The 22,163-nt window shown below is 38.8% G+C and overlaps 1 protein-coding gene across 1 annotated transcript in view; it reads right to left on the bottom strand.

The window, feature by feature from the left end:
- Positions 1–22,163, bottom strand: part of gemin5 (gem (nuclear organelle) associated protein 5) — a 40,843-nt gene that overhangs the window by 15,795 nt on the left and 2,885 nt on the right. Inside the window, exons 4-14 of the mRNA XM_088320441.1 lie at positions 20,082–20,236; positions 19,889–19,987; positions 14,839–14,971; positions 13,913–14,078; positions 11,259–11,471; positions 10,257–10,342; positions 7,837–7,919; positions 5,173–5,312; positions 4,259–4,332; positions 2,136–2,317; positions 1,679–1,818 (exon numbers count right to left, since the gene is read on the bottom strand). Coding sequence (XP_088176567.1) covers positions 1,679–1,818; positions 2,136–2,317; positions 4,259–4,332; positions 5,173–5,312; positions 7,837–7,919; positions 10,257–10,342; positions 11,259–11,471; positions 13,913–14,078; positions 14,839–14,971; positions 19,889–19,987; positions 20,082–20,236 — 1,471 coding nt within the window. The remainder of the gene's footprint in view (positions 1–1,678; positions 1,819–2,135; positions 2,318–4,258; positions 4,333–5,172; positions 5,313–7,836; positions 7,920–10,256; positions 10,343–11,258; positions 11,472–13,912; positions 14,079–14,838; positions 14,972–19,888; positions 19,988–20,081; positions 20,237–22,163) is intronic.

Genomic DNA, 22,163 nt, shown 5'->3' with positions numbered 1-22,163 from the left:
GAGATAACTATCATTTTGGGAATAATTTTACAAGTGTTTATTTTCAAAGGGTAATTTTGGAACTAACATATTTTGAGAAGCAAGGTCCAACAAAGTAGAAATGTTTCTGGCGGATTTCTATTTATCTGTCGGCATTATTGTGTGTTTTGAAGAAAACATTTAACACAATTCGATTTTATGGCTTGCCCTTGATGCAACGAAGCCATTTTTGCGGACATTGGAAGAAATTGGAGACGGCAAAGGGGCGTAATGGTGAGTTACACCGGCTTTATAGTTTTCGGTTTGTGTGTTTGATTGTAAATGTTTCTGTGATGAGTACATTTTGAAATGGTCATCATATCTTAAATACCAAGAGTTTAAGCTTTCCAATGATATGACGTATTTCAGTGACTGGTGACATCGTACAAACACGCATTTGTTTATCAAAAGTTCAGTGGCCCACCGGCAAGCAGTCAGAACGCAAGGGGTTACGAAATCTAATTTGTCGAATAATCAAAAAAGTAATTGGCCGATTTATTGATTATGAAAATGATCGTTAGTTGCAGCCCGACTACAATCGTTGAATTTTGGTGGAAAACCAAGGGTCGGCTTCTTCTACGCCAAAAATTGCTGTCGTCTTCTTCTACGTAGAAAAAATAGCATTGTCGTTGATCACGCTGAAAAGTAACATTGTCCTTTTAAACATTGAAGATGAGCAACGTCTCTGAATTTTCTTCTACATTCAAAATCAGAGTAATTTTCTACAAAGAAGCTAGCATCAAGGATTTTGTTCTGCAGGAAAAACTAGAATTGTGGATGCAAATGTAGTCTTTGCAGGAAGGAAAGAGTTCTTTAAATCTCAATAATGTATTTAATATAACAAAGTCATAGAAAACCCTCATAGTTTTCTTTTCAATATTTGATACAATAAGAAACAAAACATTTAATTTTATTTACATATTTATATATAATTAAATATTATATTATATATATTTTTAAATCTTTGTGCCCAGGCATACACCACCTCGTGTTAGCAAGTCCACCTCCTCTCCCCCCTACCAAGGAGGTTAGCTCCGGTAGCTACCGGTTGCTCCAGGTAGCTACACGTTAGCCTTCCGGGATGCTAGACGTGAGCCACGTTTCCGTAAAACACAGCAAACTGCACTTCCTGTGCGCTTTGTATTTCACCAGCACAGCCCGTTCATCTGTCTTATTTGGTATAGAGTGCACATTTACCATGATTACGGACGGCACCAAGACTTATAACGCTTCTAGCCGCTTAGCCTTAGCTCCGGCACTGGAGCCACGATAGGGCACCCTCATCAAGCCGGCGCGAGAATTCTTCAGGGCAAGAAGTTGATTCTGGCAGCGCCAATAGACTTTTGTTTGAAATGGTACTTCGTCTCCATTTTGCGGTGGAATGTTTTTACGATTTTATTTTTTACATTTTTTTAAGGGAAAACCCGTAGTTTTTGTGATCCAACCATAACACCGTAGAGGGTTCAAGAAAACCGTACTCATTACGGCAAAACCGTAGTACTTGGCAGGTATGTTATTGCTAAAAACTGTTTTTTCCACATCAAAAAGTGGCACAGTCTTTCCCTTTGGGAAGAAATATTCGTCTTAGAAAGAGTGGTTTTCTTCTCTGGATTATGAAATTTAACTAAAAGCTGACACAAGAAAAGCTGGGCTGGCTTACCTGCGCTGTTCCATCATATGAAGCGCTCACCAATCTGGCGCTGTGGTGCGGACTCCAAGCAAGACCAGTGATTTTGGCCGTGTGGCCGGACAACCTGCGATATGGCTCTGTCATCAACAACGGGCTCTCAGGGGGATTCTCTGAGTGGAACATATTTCACAAACTTAATTCCTTCTTTTTATAAATTTTCATAGACCAGATGTCGACCGATTATCGGGCAGGCCGATTATCGGCAACAATATTTGAGAATTTGACGGATATCAGTATCAACATTTCTATTTATTTGACGGACCAATTATTTAGGTTCTGTTGCATGAGACTCGCTTCTACTCCTCCTCTCACTCCTCGCTCGGTTATTGCCTAATCCTAATGCTAATAATCGGTATTGGTTCAGCCCTAAAGAACCAATGTGGGTCAAGTAACCCTAACCCTAACAGAGACATTGAATTTTTATTACCTACAACCTGGCGGAGGTCGTGCACAAAGACGATGGCGTTGCAGGAGCCTGAGGCCAGCAGACCGTGGAGCTCAGCAGGTGCGTCTTCTTCAGGGTGCCATCGCAGGGCGTTGATGACTTTGTGGTGCTGCTGGACGCTGCACAGCAGTTTCAGCGAAGGCGCCTGGTAGACATCTACGCACCTAAGGAGACACGAAGAGGTGAAGGACGACATTTCCCCTTATCAGAAGTAGTGCTGCAACGAGTACCGTATTCTACAAACTATAAGTCGCTAAGGAGTATAAGTCGCACCAGCCAAAAAATGCATAGTTCAAGAGGAATAAACACATTAAAGTCACACCTGAGGTTTAAGTCGCATTTTGGGGGGAAATTTATTTGCAGTAAACCAACAATAAATCAAACGTAATCGTGAAAGGGAATTAAAAAAAAAAATCGATTGGAGCACAACAGGCTTCTTGTACAGTATATCAAGAATAAAAATGGTCACCAAACTATGAATTTCAGTCAAAATCACTAAATCCAATGAAATTGTCACCCTCTGTGTCACTTTTACAGGTAAATAACTCCTCCAATTCGGGAGAAACATGATAAGCAGCTTCCTCCTTCCGGTTTGAAAATTGTCCCCCCACAACACGACAGATTGAAATTATCAACACAGGCCCAGAGTGCCCTTTCGCGGTTTAGTGTGAAAATAACACGTGCAATGATATTCTGTACCGGTAATACAATTTAAAACAAAACATAACAAAAATCGTTAATAGAAAAAGTCAACAATTAATTTCCTAGTTGACTTGTAGCGCCAGACAAGTGTTTTCAACAGAGGCATCTCTACATTAATAGTATCTCAGAGTTGCGAATGCGCAATTGCCAATAGCCTCTGTGTTTTGTCTCGAGCCAAACATAAATACACAGAAATGGAGGGGTCAACGTCAACTACGCCAGTGCTTCTCAAATAATATTTGTCACGCGTGATTTTCTTGTAATGTCCCCAATTCACAGCTTCATTTATTTGACGTCTTGTGGTCCACTGCAAACATTGAAAAAAATAGGCACACTGCTATTTTCCTTTTTCTTAACACAGTGTTCTCAATTAGGCACATTGCTACAAATGCTTTGTTTAACTTCCTCGTCTTAGCTTTCAGGACACTTTCACTGTATGCCCGTCTCTCTCCGCCTGTCTTCTCATTCTTGTTAAATGCTTTTTCATGGGGTCACTGGAGGGTTTGCAACACTGAGTCCAAACTTCATACTCACTCTCTTGGCTATGTATGTGCAAAGCGCGGATGCTTTAGCATCATGTAACACTAGGCCAATAAGAGCGCTGCTGCCCCCTAAAGTAGTGGAGATGCATTGCACTTTATTTCAGGACAGTGAAAAATAAAAGTCAAACTTGTCGCCCTTAGAGGAGCCTCGCCCCACACATTATTAGAGAACCACTGAACTATGCGTAGCAAAACTTCGAAAGTTTTGTAGAATTTTAGCCTGCATATGGTAGATAAAAAGATTACTTGCAAAGTTTGAAAAGCAGACCTTGCGTATCATAGAGGTAGATCGGTGACGCAGGAACATGTAAAGAGAACTTGTGTCCTCTGCCAGAATGTGCCCAACATACGCATTTGAAACTAAATGCATGCAGGCTGAACCACAAACATCAAATGTTCAAAACTGTTTGATTTAAAACTGTAGAGAATAGTAAAGTTCTTTTGCCACAGACGTTTTACTATTAAATGTACTTTCAACATGCGCATAATAATCGTTTTATTTGCTGTGCTTTTTCTGCTAATGAGCCTGTTCTTATTCTACAGGGATTAAAAAAATACTGGAGTTGTATTTAATATTTATTTGCTTGTTCCTACAATTGGACAAGAGGTTTAATAATGTATTTGAGTTGCTACTGAGCGAGCAATGTGATTAATTGGTTTTAAATAGTGTAGTTTTGTTTACTTTTTTATGAATCTGCAGTATGTTCCATAATAATTTTCCACATCATTATATTAACTTCATGCTGAATTAAAGAACACATTAATAATTATCTGATTAATCATTTCAATAGTCTGAGTTTAGTCGACTTAAAAAATTTGGTATATGCAGCCCTAGTTCGAAAGCCATGTTTATCGTTTTACCCATCCTCGTTGCCTATAGCAACCACTTTGCCGTCCGGCTTCCAGCTGAGGTCGGTGTGAGGAGATAGCTTGTGCTGTAACAAAAACAAAAAGCATGCCAATTACAGTGAAGTTGTATGAAAGAAAAAAACATTCATATCTTTGTCCTTCATAAATACGCTACTAAGATGTGTAGTGCATGGGTTCATCGGTTAGTCTTATTTCCTACCGTTTTTCTTTCTCTGTCTTGCCTTCTTTATTTCTAATGCACTTAAAAATCGGTAGTGATTGGAAACCAACATGGCACTTTGGTTATGAAATGTTAAAGGTTAAGGCATGTCACTAGTATTATTCCTTGGATACATACGTGGGACCCCATAGGTTGTTATTTTTAGAATCTCTCATGAGAAAAAAGAAGTTGGAATCTTGTCATATTCCAGGTATTCCTCATAAAACATGTTTATGAAATGAATCCATTAGCATTGTTATTTCCTCTAATTTTCAACTCCACTCATGGAAGAGTGTATCTACTGGTGGGTCATGCAAAAACTAGCACAGAAAATGCACTTATCTTTTAATATTGAAAATCGCATCGAAATTGCAATGCTGTTTGTTCCCCCCAAAAATCGTGCAGCTGTAGTATACGTGAATAAGTTCGGTATAAGCGAAAATGAAAACATTAGTTTTTCTTTCTGTGTGGCCCGGAACGAAACAAGCCACGGCCCAGTATAGGTCTGCGGCCGGGCTATTGCTGACCACAGCTCCAAACAATGTTTACGATCAGTGAGAATAAAGACAAATTTAACATAAATTTAACCTGGGACCAGGTAAGACTTAATGCTATTGTCCCAGCCAAGATGCCCATGCTACAATTATCCGCATCGGCTGTGATTGCAAATAAAAAATCAGGCCAGAGTAATTCAAATACTTCCTACCTTGATGTTGTTGCTTTGCCGGATGAGTTTGTCGATGTCGCAGGCGTCGCCGCTCAGGTTGCACAGGTCATGTTGCAGGATGACGCCCTCGCCTCCGCAGCTGTACAGGCTGAAGGATGCCTTGCTCTCAGCTGCTGCACCTTAATTAGATACACTGCCTTGAACAAAACATTGAAACTCATAAATAATAATTATTTAAAAGAAAATAGTCCCTGGATTATGTGAGCAATGTCAGAGGGAAGAGTAAGTGGAGAGAGTCATAATTGACTGCATGAAGTACGACGTTCAGAGGAAGGACACGAAGAAGGGGCTGGTTGAAGAAGGATTTAAGGAATAACTTTTTTTAAAAATATCTTTTAATATAAACGTATTTATTAAAATGGCCCTTAAAATGGATAATATTGTGATAAACAATCCTTAAAAAATGTTTTATGTTATTCAGGGCATGTCTTCCTGAAATAGGACATTTTGTTTGAAAATAAAACATTAGATTGTAAAGAAAAAAACAAAGCTGTTTAAAAGTGTTTGCAGAACAGTATAGGACAGCATTCTTATTTTGTATGTTTACAGATGTCTTGTTTAAATACTTGAAGAGATAGTGCGCATTATTTAGCGCCTCCCAGAGTTGGAAAAAAAAAATCATTTAATTGAAAAATATAACATTGATTTTAAAAAATAAGCAAAAATACAAGAACTGTGAAATAAACATGACGCATGGCGCATATGACCCTGAGAAATTTAAAATAGGAAAAATCTTCCTCAAAATTAAATGCAATTGCACCTCCAATACACTTGAGAATCAGTAACAGACTCAAGTGACCCGGTGGAAAAAGAAAATAACACAGATGAGGAGACAGTGAGAGACAGGGTCAAGAGACAAACAAACATTTACCCCGCAGAAGTTTGAAAAAGCAGATATAGCGCTTAGCTTCCCTGCGATCACAATGGCTCCACGTTAAAAATGTTGGCAGCGTACAGAATGAAGCCAAATAAAAAAAGTGTCTTTAAGACAATCCACTCCAATCACGCCAATACGCTTTGTCAGCATGCCGAAAAAAGGGTGAAGATGTGACATGAATGCAGGTGACATGTTACCACTATCGAGCAATGATTGTTTTGTCCCCACCAACACTATGGGATCACTTAAAAAAATAAAGATCGAATCAAATAAAGCAGCACGTAAAGGGTATTGGGGGTGCCTTTCCCATATTTCACGTGAGACTTGTTTTATGATTTGATGCCCACTAATGCCAAGCTCAAACCTACTATTGGTACCCAAACTTGGGAATTTGTTGGATATCACTAACTTCTTTTTTAATAATTCAATCGTCCGATAAAATATATTTAAAACTGGGTATGAGAAGCAAGCGAGAGCTTTGCTTTGAAGCGCAGTTATCCTCTCACTCTCTTCGCCCCTTCCCTCTTTCTATCTCCCAAAAAAGATTAGTCTTTTAGTTGTGTTGAAATTTGAATTTACTGTAAAAAGTTTCAGGCAGATCTTGATGGTAGCGTATAAGAGTTGCTGCTTGACCTAATTTTATTTCCTGCACTGTTACTTTTTGGATTAAGTAAAAGATTTGTCATGTTAGTTGTGTTGAAATTATAATTATTATTTTTTGAATTTATAACAAAAACAATTCGTATTAAAAATGTCTTACGCTGATTTTTAAGCTTTTACAGCAAACGAATATCGGCTCCAAATATCGGTTATCGGACGCCTCTTATTCCTAAAAATCGCTATCAGTATCGGCCCTAAAAACCAATAGCGGTCGATCCCTACTTTGTGGCTCCTACATCAAAAAGGTGTGTAATACAAAATGTACTGATTCATTCATATCATCTTTGACAGCAAAAAGAAATGCATTAAATATATTATATATTACTGTTTTGCATTTTTTTTATTGTGCTCTTGAGTTAACATTGGTGATCAGTTTGAATGCATAATTATTCTGTGATTTTGTGTTATTTCACTTTTCAGTATCATAAGGTTTGACAAGGTCAGTCAAAAATGTTTAGGTTCCGCAAGAGGATTTCTTCTTGCAAGGAGGGGGGATGACAGAAAATAATTGAGAAGCACTGGCAATAACACCAGATGACTTCCATTAGAATTTTTACAAACCACCCCAAGTACTGGTAACTACTTTTATTTTGTGTTCTTTTGTTAGGTAAACCTCAAACTGTAAGCACAGTCAGACCTTAAAAACTGAAAAAAATGTTGAGAAAAATTTCAAGTTAAGTAACTACTGGAGCTAATTAGCTGGGCAGAGAAAACTGATGGCTGCAGCAAAAGTGAAAACGAGATCGAAGGAGCAGATGTTTTGAAGTGTCTGCTCAGCAAGCAGGTGTTTTAAAAAAATGAAAGAAACTAACACCCTTAATAAGACAAATGACCTGTGCTGACATTAAAGTCTTCTTTTGTCCCATTAAAGGCCATCAGCAGATGGTCGGCATGGCAACAATAAGGGCCTTGGAGCGAGGCCTTGACGGATGGACTCATTAAAACGCCATCTGCCCCCACGTCGCTTAAATGAACCGGGTTCGTTCAATTACACAGTCAATTACAAGATTGGAGGCTCGAATAGAAAAGTCAAGATTTCTGCTCCTTCTGCTGACCACGTTTGTTATTGTGGTGTTGCTGGGTCAAAGCGGAGAAGGTGCACATACCAAATGACATCGGGGGGAGTGGTGGTCCCCAGGACAGAGAGTACACCGTCTTTTTGTGGTAGGAGCTTGAGATCTGAGGCGGCCTGCGAGGAGACGACAACGTCAATATCAACTGTACCAAGGCTGCACGATTTTGGGGAGAAAAAAAAACAATTGCGATTCAGCAGACCAGTATTACAATAACGAAGAAAAGTGCATTCATCAAAAAAAAGAAAAAAAAATAATCTGCATTTTCTGTGGTAGCTTTCATTTTACTACTTAATCCTTGAATACAGGACCTAATACACTTCCACGAAAGTGGAAAAAAAAATTGTTCTTTTATTTTTTTCTGCACTAACGGCATCAGGTCAAAAACAGAATTTATGAGGAATACCTGTGACCTGAAAATATTACAAATTCTATTTTAAAGACCAACAACCCATGTGGTCACGTTTAATCCCATTTATGCATCAAAGGGTTAATACTAGTCATATGCTTTAACCCGGCGGGCTGTTAGACTGGTGAGAAGACGTGTCTGTATGATGTCACCGGTCCTTTTGGATTTTCCAAATGGCCACTTTTGGGAACACTTGGACAGACCCTCAGGAAAATGTGTAAAACACTAATACATATATTTTTGCATTTGATAAACTTTGACCTGGGGCCATGTAAGGCTTCATATACTAACTATTGTCCCAGCTGTTTTCCACCCACAATGCCCATGCTACACTCATTGGCATCGGTTGTGATTGCAAATTAAAAAAAAACTGAATAAATGCTTCTATTTCTGTGTGTTTTAACTTAGATTCAATTTACCGTATTTTCCGCACTATAAGGCGCACCTAAAAGTCTTAATTTTTTTCAAAAGCTGACCATGCGCCTTATAATACAGTGCGCCTTATTTATGGATCAATATGAAATCGCAAAGTCTTCCAACTATCTTGCAGCCGCCGACTAGATTTTCCCCCGAACGGGAAGTAGTCCGCGGTGCATGCTGGGATTTATTTACCGGCGTTTCATTGGCTAACCAATGTAACAATCATCTTTTGAATCGATCACTATTGGCTAAAGTTATTCGGAGGTCACGGGGCGGATCCTTTTTAATCATTACAGGCTGGCATTGGCTTAAGCTGTAAAACAAAGCCTGCAATTGGCCGAAAAAGATGTGTCAATCATCAGTTGAATCGATCACTATTGGCTAAAATTATTCGGAGGTCAAGAGGCGGATCCCTTTTTATCATTTACAGGCTGGCATTGGCTTAAGCTGTAAAACAAAGCCTGCAATTGGCCGAAAAAGATGTGTCAATCATCAGTTGAATCGATCACTATTGCCTAATATTATTCGGAGGTCAAGAGGCGGATCCTTTTTATCATTTACAGGCTGGCATTGGCTTAAGCTGTAAAACAAAGCCTGCAATTGGCCTAAAAAGATGTGTCAATCATCAGTTGAATCGATCACTATTGGCTAAAGTTATTCGGAGGTCAAGGGGCGGATCCTTTTTATCATTTACAGGCTGGCAATGGCTGAAGCGGCAAAACAAAGCCTGCAATTGGCCGAAAAAAATGAATGCGTATAGCACATGGTTGACGGCATACAGAAAGCATTTTTTTACTATTCTGTATTTGTAAATATTTTATTCTCCTGGATTTACTAAACCAACGGATATAAGAGGACCATGGCTGCACATTATTATTGAACACAACGACTTCGGTGAGCTACTTCGGCTATATATTTTCCCTGTATCTTGTTTCAGACTGAACTCGATGTTTCTGTGATAAGCGGTGCAGATAATGGATGGAATGGAGTGTCTATTTTTAAATTAAACTCAATTCCAAGTGTTTATTGTCATATGCACAGTAAAGTTGCGAGTGAAAATAGAAACTAAGGAATGGTTGGCATTTCTTGAATCCCAAGACTTTAACCTTCCGAATGATGGAACGATGCATTTGAGTGACATCGTACGGACACCGCATCCGCACGTGTTCTCGACACGTATTTGCGTCTTTGCAAGCTTTCGGAATGTTAAGGGGGTAATAAGTTTGACTGAACTATCTGACTGTTTTGTCGACGTTCCCATTGTAGCGCCTTATAATCCAGTGCGTCTTATGTATGTCAAATATAGGACCAAAAACTATTTTTTCGGGGTGCGCCCTATAACCCGGTGCGCCTTATAGTGCGGAAAATACGGTACTTTGGGTATGTCTTGGATTAGGAGATTGGGCAAATTTTACATTTTAATGTTAAGGGGGTAAACTTAAGTAAAGCACCCTCTTTGGGAGCTTTGTTAGGGTTGCTGTCCAAAAATCCTTGAAAAAGGGCAGTGTCTTGCAATTATATAATCACGCTATGTAACATAGCAATATCGATTATAATTTGGTTAATCGTGCAGCCCTAAACTGTACTATACGTAAAGCATGCAAATCATATTTTATAACCGCACTTGCTGGAGAAGACTTCGTAGATCCCCACTTTGCCGTCATCTGTACCAAATGACAAGGTTCCCTCTCGTTTAGGATGCCATGACAGCTGAAAAAAAACAGTCAAAAAGAGGACACATTCAACCAAAATCCCTTTTGGTTTATCCTTCTTCTTTGCAATTACGTTAAAAATATTTGCAAATATCTAGTTTCCAGACTATGGCCTGTGTACCAATTGCTGCCCACCATCAAATTTTGTACTATGAATTATTTTTTTTTTCTTACAAACAACAATTGTCTGAAAAACTGGTCAGGGTACCACCAACTAAACTTTTTATGACCTGCACACACAAATCCATCCAAAAATCACACAAAACACTAATATCCTGATTCTGGTTTGCATGATGTTTTAAAAAGCACAAAAATGGGTGAAAACCGATACCATCTATCAGTGCAGAAACCAGCCTTTTTTAGTTATTGTTCTTGCAATACCAGTAAGGGCTATCAAAAAGCTGCAATTACATACTGTAAATGCAAATGTAAGCAAAAATATGTTGGCTTTTTAAGTATTTAAAAGTATTACATCACAAGTATTTGAGTATAATGCACATCTCTAATTACAGATTAAAAATAAGTAACTATTTTTTAACCTTTTCTTTCTTTGAGGAGGGGTTAGGAGTGGAAACCCCCACTTTGTGCATGGTATAATGCAGCGACTGTGTTGTGGTGTGGTGTGTGTGAGGTGATGTTGCACACGCCCGGGTTTAATAAAGCTCACCCAAACTGAGTTATACAATGGGTAAAGGTTTGCAGATTATACTATACTATGTACTAAAAAAATACATTAATATAACGAGAATATAGACACTCCAAAAAAGAACGTTTTTATGTCTTGTAACTCTAAGCAAATACTATAGATCAAAGGATTGAAAAACACTAACAGTTCTGATGTCCTCACACCCACACCTTTCTTGACCAGTTTTCCAAAAGCATTAAAGAAACATGCAGTGAGGGGGAACCCTTACCGCCGTTACTTTTGACTTGATGCCTTGCCAGAAGCAGCGGGCATCATAATGGTTCTGAGTGGCCAGTGTGTTCCACACTCGGATCATATTGTCACCCACGCCCAGTGCCAGGGAGCCGGTGGCCACGGGTGAGAAGGCCAGGCTATAAATGAAGCCGCCCATGGTAGGCAGGGTCCAGAGGCAGTCCAGGTCAGCCAGGTCCCAGCATTTAACCTGTGCCACACATCACAACACAGTTGAGTAAAGAAAAAAATATATGAACCATTTTTGGAGGTTTTGTTAGCTTCTTCACAGTTTTTTAAATTATATGTTGCATTAAGCTAGATACCGTTCGTAAAGTTTATCATATGGCTCTAAATTAAATTTACTTCATGTTGGGCTGGAATACAAACTAGTATTTATTCTGGCATATAAACCTGAAACAAAGTTAAGCTGACCCCCTAAAATTGTTTTAAAATAGCACATACTAGGGCAGGGGTCGGGAACCTATGGCTCGCGAGCCATATATGGCTCTTTCTATGAATATCTATGGCTCAGAGACAAATTTGATTGCATGCAAAATATCTCTATCTTGTTCGAAACTTGAGTTATTCATCCTATTCAGGTACACGCAAATCCAATCCAAAGCTAAGTAGCCAATGTTACTTCGCAGTATATATAGGGCACGTTTTTCACTACAATTTACAGTCAAGGTGTCACACAAAAAAGGGGGGAAAAAACTCGTTTTGGCTGTACAACGCTAAAGAATCCTTTATATAAAAGTTCACTATATAATCTGTGTTCAGTGTTCAGATACCTTATGATGAATCCACAGAACACACTGTAAATACGCCAAAACACCGGAAGAGAACTTAGTCTTTTGATTGGGTGAGTGGGAGGGATGGGTGGAGCCATGCAAAAAGCGCAAGCACTCCCTCCCATCTCTCGCCCTACGCCATCTGCGCCAAAAGTGAGCTCATCAGGCTCCCTATTTGCAGAATGTTGTGACGTTTTTACACAATAACTGCTTGCAACTGGTTTTGAAACCAATATGTATGAAAAAAAAGGGTCAAAAGGAGTTTAACCGATCTTGAGTAATTGCAAGAAAGAGACAAGTTTAAAGTGGCATGTTTGTTGATTTTGGGACAGGGGCTCTGGCATTATTCTCTTTTCATATTTTTTATCAAATCATCAAAAATAAATGTGCTGAAGACTGAGCTTTTGTCTGGGGTGCGGGTTTAGCAATTTTGTAAATTTGTCTCATAATATATGGTGTGGCTCTTTCCCAAAATAAAATTAATATTTTTTGCTTTTATGGCTCTTTGAGTCAAAAAGGTTCCCGACCCCTGTACTGGGAGAAATGCGCATCAAAAATATAAATAATTTTTGTATCCAAGCAACGATACATTTTTAAATGTGTGGATAATAAAGATTGATATACCAGTTAAAACAAACAATTTTTAAGAGCTGTACTTTTAAGCCACACTTTAATGGCAGATACTTGTACACCATTTTCGTATTTCGCAATCATGTTTTTTACTTTTCCTATTGAATCATAATAAAATGAGATGTCCTCCATCTCAACCACAATCAGGACTGTGCCGATTGACTGAACGGGGAGCAGAAGCACGGCGACCAGCAGCAACCTAACTTGGGTGGCTCTGCTTGTCTTACAACCCCTTGTGTTAATTTTGTTTTCAGCGTACATAAACCAACAGCCCAAGTTCAGTAAATGAGGCCACTAAATTGTATGCAAGTATAAACACTAAACAAAATAATTGTTTTGCATGATTAACCATTCTCATTCCTTTGCTAATGCTAAATGAATTTAAAAGTGTGCCACCACTTGTGCCTCAAAATAAAGCTCCGATGTCAGAATTCAGGCGTCGGGAACCCTTTTCACCTAAAGAGCTTTTAAAAAATATATATTTTAAGTTTTTTTAATAAAGAACCACACCATATATTCAAAGACAAAATTTAACAAAACCGCCAAACCCGCTCTCCAGACAAAAGCTGATTCATCAGCGCAATTTATTTCACTGTGTGATCTTTGAAGATTTGATCAAATCTATGAAAGGTGCGAGCATAGTAATGTCAGAAAACACTGCCAATGAGGATACCAAAGTGTTAACCTTCAGTACAGACGGTACTGGGCAAGGAGAAAGAATGTGCGCGCAGTGTTTATAGCACCGCCGATTCATACAGCTCACCCCATCAAATTTGCTGACGTTTTTTGGATGTTTATTGTTGTAAGGCTTTTCATGATAAAGTGTCTTAACTATAAACAGATTGTTTAAAAAGCTTCCATATAAAGGATTCTTTAGCAATTTACAGCCAATACAGGGCCTGTTGGTCAAGACTGTCCCCTATATATACTGGGCCAAACCCAATGGGCCGTCAGGGTCTTGTATGCTCTGCATGCATCATTACGGTAAATAGTCGCGCATGTCCCATTTTATTTTTCAAGCCAGATGTACTCACGAAAAGAGCAATATATGGTTGGCAAGCCATAGGTTCACGACTCCTGTGTTAGTTCACTTTTACCTGACATTGCTTTCTATCAGAAGCCCGAAAGATGTGTGTTTACAATGTTTATCAATCCACGCATTTTTTTTTTCAAAAAGGGCCAGGTTTTCAAACAAGTTGCCTCAAGGAAACTTAAAACAGAAGCCAACCTCTCTGTCTAAAGACGTGCTGATGAGAAGCTCGCGGCCGTCAGGCGTTGTGAAGGCGGCAGTGTTGAACACAATCCTGCTGTGGTTTTGGCCCTCGCTCGATGAGCCAAAGAGCGTCCACTTCTGCTTGCCCGTCCGGGTCAGGTCCCAAATCACCAACTCGCCACTGCACATAAGCCGGTGCTTCTTAATTATTTTCTACCACGCCACCCTCGAAATAAATTATTTCGCACCCACTTCAAGAACAAATGCATCTTTTTTTTCAAGTGATCACATAATATTGGTGGGGACCAAACAATGATTGCTCGATACTGGTGGCAACACGTCACCTCCGTTCATGCCAAATGTACGCCATTCGGCACATTTTTGCTGGGAAAAAAACTACAAACTCAAGCGTCTTGTCAGCATTAATGGGTTGAAATGTCTCTAAATGACAGCTTAATTTATTCTGCTTTGTGCTCTTCGTTGCAAAGATTTTTAACATAGCAAGCACGCTGCTCTTCGATCGTCTCCCCTTAGTTGCAGTGAAGTGCTACTTACACTCCGTCAAACTTCCTCGTCTTAGCTTTCGGAAGGAGACTTTCATTTGTCTCTTAACCCTGTCTTTCTTTACCTGTCTCCACATCTGTGCTTAATATCTTTTTCATGGAGTCGACTGAGGGTCTGCTCAACTTCATGTCTACACTTCATATTCAATGCTTATACTTTGGGCTATAAAAACTGTGTGGAGGCTAAATGTAAACAAATCAGTGTGGTGGAGGCGCAATTGCATATGTTCTGGGAAATAAAAAAAGTTTTCACGAAATCAAAGGAACCCGTGCCCCCTTGACGAAGCTTTGCACTCCCAACTATTTGCAAAACACTGACAAGCAAATAGTTCAGACGCAATTGTCTGCTTAAGCCATGCAGGACACGAACGGGCGTACCTGAAGCAGCTGGAAACAAGCTGCGTTGGCAGTCTTTTTGGCCAGTGGACGTTGAGCCAGAGTCTCTCTTTGAGCGTTGGGTCAACGGCAAAGCCACGCCTCTTCAGGAAAGGGAGCTTCATGGTTGTCATAGCTGTACAAAACGTTTCTTGGTGAATCATGGTTTTTAAAGCCATTTTCAGTGTTGGTCATGCTTTTGATCTGTCTAGTTATTGATGGTGTCATTAAGAACACTTTTAACAACAATTAATAGTTTTCACGTGACGTCAAGTGCATTCTTGAATGTACAAACCCTGTACACGTTTTCATGGCCAAAATTAAGTCATGTTTATTTGTATAGCCTAATCAAGAGTCAATCAAAGAGTCTCAAAGGGCTGCACAGTTCAAAGACTATTCCAAACTACAGATCACTTTCAAAGCATTTTTGAAATTTAAATTTCTCCAGTACCATTTAAAGAAGAAATATGGTGTGGATCATGTATTTTGCAAAGTCAAAAATATATCTGCTATTTTTTATCTTCGTGTGATTTCATCAAGACATGATTTTGAGATCTTAAAGAAATTGCAAATATATTTGTTTTTGAGACAAATCTCTCCCCATATTATAAGTATTGGGTAAAAATGAGTAATACCGTATTTTCACGACCATATAGCTCACCGTGTTAAAAGGCGCAGTATTAGTTACTGGTTCCATTACTGTATTTAACACATACATACAGCGCATCTGATTATTTGGCGCAGGTGTCCTCTGCAGTTCTTCCCATCACAATTTGCGACTGTGAAACACTACCCTAATTTTTTGCATGGCTGTAATCTATGTCCACAATTGATACGTAATCCTTACACTATTACACATTTCATAGTGCCCCGTTTAGGTGTAGCATGCGGCTATCCTATTGGGTTCTACCCGTAGGGGGCAATGGCGCTTTACAAGATGAAAGACATACAAATGAATGCTAGCTGTCACGAGGGAAAAATAAATGCATTCGCAAAGCAAAGCCACCAGAGCAGTGTCGTTTTTAAACAGACTTGTTGAGAAACATGGCAGCAATTTCAAGCATTTCACCCAAAATCCAATCTGTTTTCAGACCTTAAAACGCAATATTAAAATTCAAGTATTCGAGGATTTCGAGCACCCATACAATCCCTGATGTAAACAGTCAACTATATTGGATGGGTCCACCAGACGCGGTTTGATGTTGTCATGGGTGTTAACTTATTTTGTTGGATGTTCAAATGAAACGTTTAATCCCGCCAGGCAGGGAGTGTGCAATTTATTTTTATAACTAGATTTTCTGAGTGTATTGTATGTTGGATAGCACTGGCCCCTTTAGAGACTAAGGAAGTTGTGTTCACTCAGATGTAAATAAGGAAGTAGAAGCACATGGTAAGCAACCGCTGAGTCAAACTGTCTGCTTACATCCAAAGACATCTGCTCACATTTTATGCCATACAAAGCATTGTCCTTTTACCGTTGTGCTCACTTTATACGTCCAAGCATACTTTCGCAGTATGCTAAACACCTTTTTCAAATAAATAAACCTGTGGACCAACATCTCGCCGTCTTCAAAGTTTTGATGACCAAAAAGGCATTTAGCGTACTGCTAAAGTATATTGGGTTATATACCAAAGGCATCTCAGAAACGCCTGTCGCCAATGCTTATGTGGCTGGCATTGCAGATACGTACATCCACAAACATTTGTGACTAGAAAAACTAATGTCTCTTGCATCATGCGTGTAGCGGCAATACTCTGCAAACCCCCATTTTTAACCAATCAGGCTCCTGCTAATTTGTAGCCAATATTGCCACTGTGGTTCATTAACGCTAACTACGTACGCCAAGAAACTGGTAGTAATTAGTCTTTGTACGAAACTGCAAAAATAGCAAATAGCCACAAAAAGTACATAAAGTCAATGAACCATGTGGTGCTTTCAAATGCAGTCAAATGTTCAAAACTCCCTTCCCAAAAATGCAGTTAGTGAAACTATGAAAGCACAGTGAGTGGGAAATCACTGGTCAGTTGTGTAGAAATAAATAAAAAATAAATTGTAAAATGTTTTACAGCTTTGTATGCAAAACTAGCTAAAAATTATGAGAGGAAAATGTGATTAATGGTGAATAAATAGTCCCGTCATTTGACAGCAATAATTATTTTAGGTCCATCAATTATAGTGCTATTTTTCTCAACTTTGACTGTTATTTTTTTATTTAGTTCTATTTTCCATTATTTGTGTGGAACTTGTTATTTTTTGGAAAAGAATAAATGCTCGAACCAAAGGATTAATTGTGATAGAGCTTCCAATTATTGAAAATCCTGTTTCTGAAAGTATAAACAGAATTGACGGATTTTGATTTTTTTTTTCATTGTAGCATGTAAGAGCATCATGATTAAATTGAAAGTGGTTCTTAGAAAGAAAGAAACTGCACACCAAATCTGTTGTCTCTGCAAAAGTCAACCAGATGACGCGGATGCACTATAAACAACCAAGGAACATTGTCAATACAAAAGTAAACTATGCCGGATTTTTTATGTTTTTTTTATTTTTGTTGTTTTATTGAAAATGCCTATCGTGTAATATGCTATATACTGGCATAGTAGACTACGGAAGACTTTTAGTATTTGGTAGCACAGTAGTGTTCTAATAGAGCGCTAATTTTAGGTCTCCTAATGCAAAAGTGAGTTGAGGGAATGTATTTGGTAGGAAGCAGTAATTTGCTGCCATCTTGTGGAACCTAGAGCAGGGATGTCAAACTCAGGTTGGCTCTGGGGCCAAATCGACTTTCTGTTCTTAGGCAAGACAGACCAGTTAAAGAATATCAACTAGAAATTTTAGCATCGTTTCATTATGTTTCTTATCATTCAACCTACATTAGTAACCTACACGGCATAATGACGGATGATAAGGGATCTTTTCTAAACACAACATATTTGTCCACAAAAGATGAGGAATAAAGTTTTTCATGTTTGGTATGATAGGGTTTATTTCAGCAGTTGAGTAAATGCAGTTTTTCACCTGAAACAACTCACCACGCAATAAAACTTATACATGCCTGCTAACGCTACCACATTTGGCCCCACATTTACGGCCTCTTGAAAAACATTTGCCTTTTCAAACGTATTTTGAAGCGCGACTATGTCTTCATGCACCCAACAGCTCATTAGATTTCTGTTTTGGTAAAAGTTTGCCACTTCCGTTTTTTAAACAAGTACATGTTGTTGTTTGTCTGTTTGTCTGTTTGTTTGTTAGTTAGTTTATTCAACCAATAATCTTCACATAAAAATCTTCGGAAATTGTTTCGTTGTCTCGGCTCAGTGAGAATTTGAAAATTTAACAACATTAAACATTCCGAATATAAAACGAAAAACAGAAATTACAATTTACAATTATTAAAAATTCGGACAGCACTCGGGTAAAAACTGTTTGTAAACTTTTTAGTACCCTTGAATGACTTCAAGCATCTACCGCTCCGTAACAGATGAAAATGATCATTACCTGGATGACTCTCATCCTTAAGAATATTTGAGGTACGTTTCAAAACTCTATCATTATATATAGATTCCAGGGATGGCAGACCGGTGCCCACAATCTTTTCCGCTGAGCGGATTACAGAATTGAACTTCGACAGATCTTTCTTTGTGATTCGACCAAACCAAACAATAATAGAATTTGCTAAAACACTTTCAATAATCGCACAATAACATTTTTTGGTAAATTTCTGGCGATAGATTGTATTTTGTGCGTAGAAATAGAGCACGCAATAAAATATACCGCTTTTGATGTCCTATGGTTGGCATGTATGCATTTATTTACAAAAAACGGCGAAGAAAATATTTTAATGTTTGGCATTGAATGTGTTAACAGCTCTATTTCAACAGTTGAGTGAATGCACTTTTACACCTGAACTAACTCACCACACTTTCAAAACTCAACAATGCTATCTATGATCAGGAGAGAGCATTTGGTTTGTATTTATTTTTTTTAAAAAAAGCATAATCTTTGATAGAAGTTCCTAAAATATTGCTTCTTTTTATAACATACTCGAAAATTTATGGCAGGCCTGATTAAATCAATTAATGCAATTATTACGAATAATAATGATAATTTTGAAAAAGCGCATTGTTGTTTAGGGGCTTTACAGTAGCGCCCCTCCTCCTCTGCTTCGTGTGTGAGTGTATGTCTGCGCCGCGCCTTAACGCCGCGATAAATGAATCATGACTGCTCCTCCATCGAAAAAAATCTCGTTTTTTTCAGCCAGTGTGGACAAATGACTGGGGCTTTGTGAAAAAAAAAAAAACCACAGTGCTGTTTGTTCATTATGCCTCGAGTCTTGTACCTCGCACATCAAGTGTTTTACAAGACGAAACATGAACATGAATCCAAGGAGGAGTCTGACAAGGCGGAGACATTAAAACGTGCTGTGCCCAGGTACGGCCAACAAACACAGACCGTGAAAACCTTTATCACAGCTAAAAACACCACCACTGAACCAAGTTATCACATTGTTATCTGTTGCACCTATTTTTAAGTAGCCTCCTGCTTTGCTGCTGTTATTTTAAGTTTTGATATTTTCTGCAATAAGATTACATTGATGAATGGTATGGTAGCTCTCCATACCAATTGTTTTTGATTGTAGTTCATTGTTGATGAAGAATGGTTGATTCTTGTGGTAAAAAGTTGAAGCCATGGATGTCTACAAGCCTTTCCACATGTTGCTCACATTCATATTTTAGTTTATTAATGAACAAGTATAGTGAAAGATAAATTGGTCAGTTCCACGATTCCAATGTATATCCAATGTAGTATATTCGGATTAGTGTAAAATTACAGCTCTGTCGGATATTTAAAAAATTGTTGTGCGACTCATTGATCTCGGTGTGGCACACTGATTTACAAGGAAATTTGAAAGTGGCACTCCACACCGAAAAGGTTGCTGACCCCTGATCTAGAGCTTGACTTGAGAATTGAGGAAATGAAAAAACAATAAGGTGCACTCAGGTAAATAGCCAAAATGCATTTTACTGTATTTAAAAAAGTAAAATACCGCACCTTTTCCCGTGGCTGGGTTCCAGACCCTCACTGTCTGGTCTTTGCTTCCCGACGCAAGATAGCAGCCTTTTTCCTCTGCTGCAACAACCCCATTAAAAGCTAGAACATACACAACATAAGGCAACAGACATTTAGAAGGATAATTTTATTAAAAGCATTATAATTGCACAGTGGAGAATGATAAAGCAGTTACCTTCACCATTAGCCTCTGCTCTCCATGGGAGGTTGTCTTTGTTGATGAGTGGCGACCAAGCCAGAGAGTGGATGTCATCATCGTGTCCCCGTAGCCGCTGCATCACTTCCCCCTTTTTGCTTATGTCGAGCAGCGCAATCAGCCCATCTTTGTATCTGCACATAGAGAAATAAGTAAGGCATGACATAACACAAACATTAAACAGGTAGTTTAAATAACCAGCGTTTCCTATACTGTTGGAAGTCTCCGGCGGGCCGCTGGAGTCTAATTGGTCCCCTCACAGTGTCTCATTAACTTGTATTAACAAATTTAATAATTTTTTAAATATTTATCAACTCAAAGTTGATCAAAAAAACTAAGATATTTCGTTTGAAAAAGATCAAAGACTCACTTTTTAATTGGTTTTAATTAAATTAATGGCTGAGGCTCTAAAGCATAGAAGGGACTAGTGATAATATTATTTTAGTTTCACATTTATATATTTGTTTGTGTTTTTCAGAAGTGATCTGTTGTTTCAGCCTATATTGGTTAAAAACTGAATTGTAAATAGTTAAAGGTTCTTGTTTTTAATTTGTTCATAGCACTCAAGAGTATGTACGTATTTCTCATTTTTATTGTGTTGTGCACCGCTGTGTTTTCCAGAGAGTCTGTGTTGCTTAACTTTTAAGTTCCTCAGTAGAGAAAAGTTTAAATCAGTTAAGTTCACTGTATAGTGAAGAAATTAAAAGCTAGCAAAATATAATGATAAAGTGATTTTTTTTATCCATGAATTACATGCACAATGTTACATTATTACTGGTAAAATAATTGATTAAAGCAACAAACAAATCTGAAAAACAGTTTCGGAGCAAAGTTAAAACAGCCAATTCTCAAAGAGAATCTGAATTCCCAACACTAATTTTATCCATCTATCTATCTATCTACCTTGGTCATATCCCTCAAGAGGGGTGACCGACAGCAAGACAAACACATGCAATAACAAAGAAAATAAAAGGGGGAAAAAAACACACACAAAATGTTTTGGACCATGGCCAACCAGATTGCTCAAACACCCAAACAAGTTAAGCACCTCGACACCTAAGTTGGTCATGCTTTCGTCCCTCCAGATAAAATGGAACAACAGAAAGCGGCCATGCCACTCGGGTCAGGGTGACACAACACACTCTTTTGTTCAACAGCAGGTCCCGACAGCTTTCACTGGTTTACCCCTGCCACATCATACGGGTGCCAAGCCCATCCTTAAGAACGCGTCCACAATCCCACTATCCTTTCACAACACCTCTCCACTCCTTCCTATCACCAACAAGAGCTCTAGCTTCCATTATATTTAGACCTCTTTCCTGCAGTGCACTCATAACACCATCCATCAGCGTCAATCACTGCCTTCCTCTTGGTCTCCTTCCATTTACTTCTGCTCTGTAGATCCTCTTCAACATTCACTCCTCATCCATCCTCTCCATGTGTCCAAACCAACCGAGTACTCTATTATCCACACGCTTGCTCAGTTCCACTACTACTTCAGTTCTGTCTCTCACAATTTCATTTCTCAATCTATCCAATGTTGTCACTCCTAACATACTCCTCAAACTCTTCATCTCAAAAACATTCAATTTCCTTCTTTAATCTGCATTCAGGCTCCAAGTCTCTGCACCATACAACACAGTCGGCACAATCACACTCTCATACAGTCCCCTCTTAACATCCATACTTTTGTTGCTCATCACTCTCCTCAGAGCACCCAAAACCTTGCTTCCTTGATTCACTCTGTGCAATACCTCACACTCCATTCCACCAACTGCAGCCACGTCACAACCCAAGTACCTAAAGCTTTCAACTTCTTCCAGCACCTGTCCATGCAACCTGATTTCTAACGTCATGCCCACTCAATCACGTGAACACTTCATCACCTTACTCTTCCCAACATTGACACATAACTTACGCCTATCACATACTCTTCCAAACTCTGTTACCAACCTTCTCAATGTTTCCTCAGAATCAGCCACAAGCGCTGTGTCAACTGCAAACAACAACTGACTTACCTGCCACACTGTTCCACTGTTGTCCACCTCTGCCAAATACTCT

This window comes from Urocampus carinirostris, chromosome 17, assembly GCF_059441175.1.
Source record: "Urocampus carinirostris isolate Australia breed hairy pipefish chromosome 17, RoL_Ucar_1.0, whole genome shotgun sequence".
Classification (NCBI taxonomy): Eukaryota; Metazoa; Chordata; class Actinopteri; order Syngnathiformes; family Syngnathidae; genus Urocampus; species Urocampus carinirostris.
The sequence above is the reverse complement of the archived record's forward strand: the minus strand, read 5'-3'. Positions and strand labels throughout refer to the sequence as shown.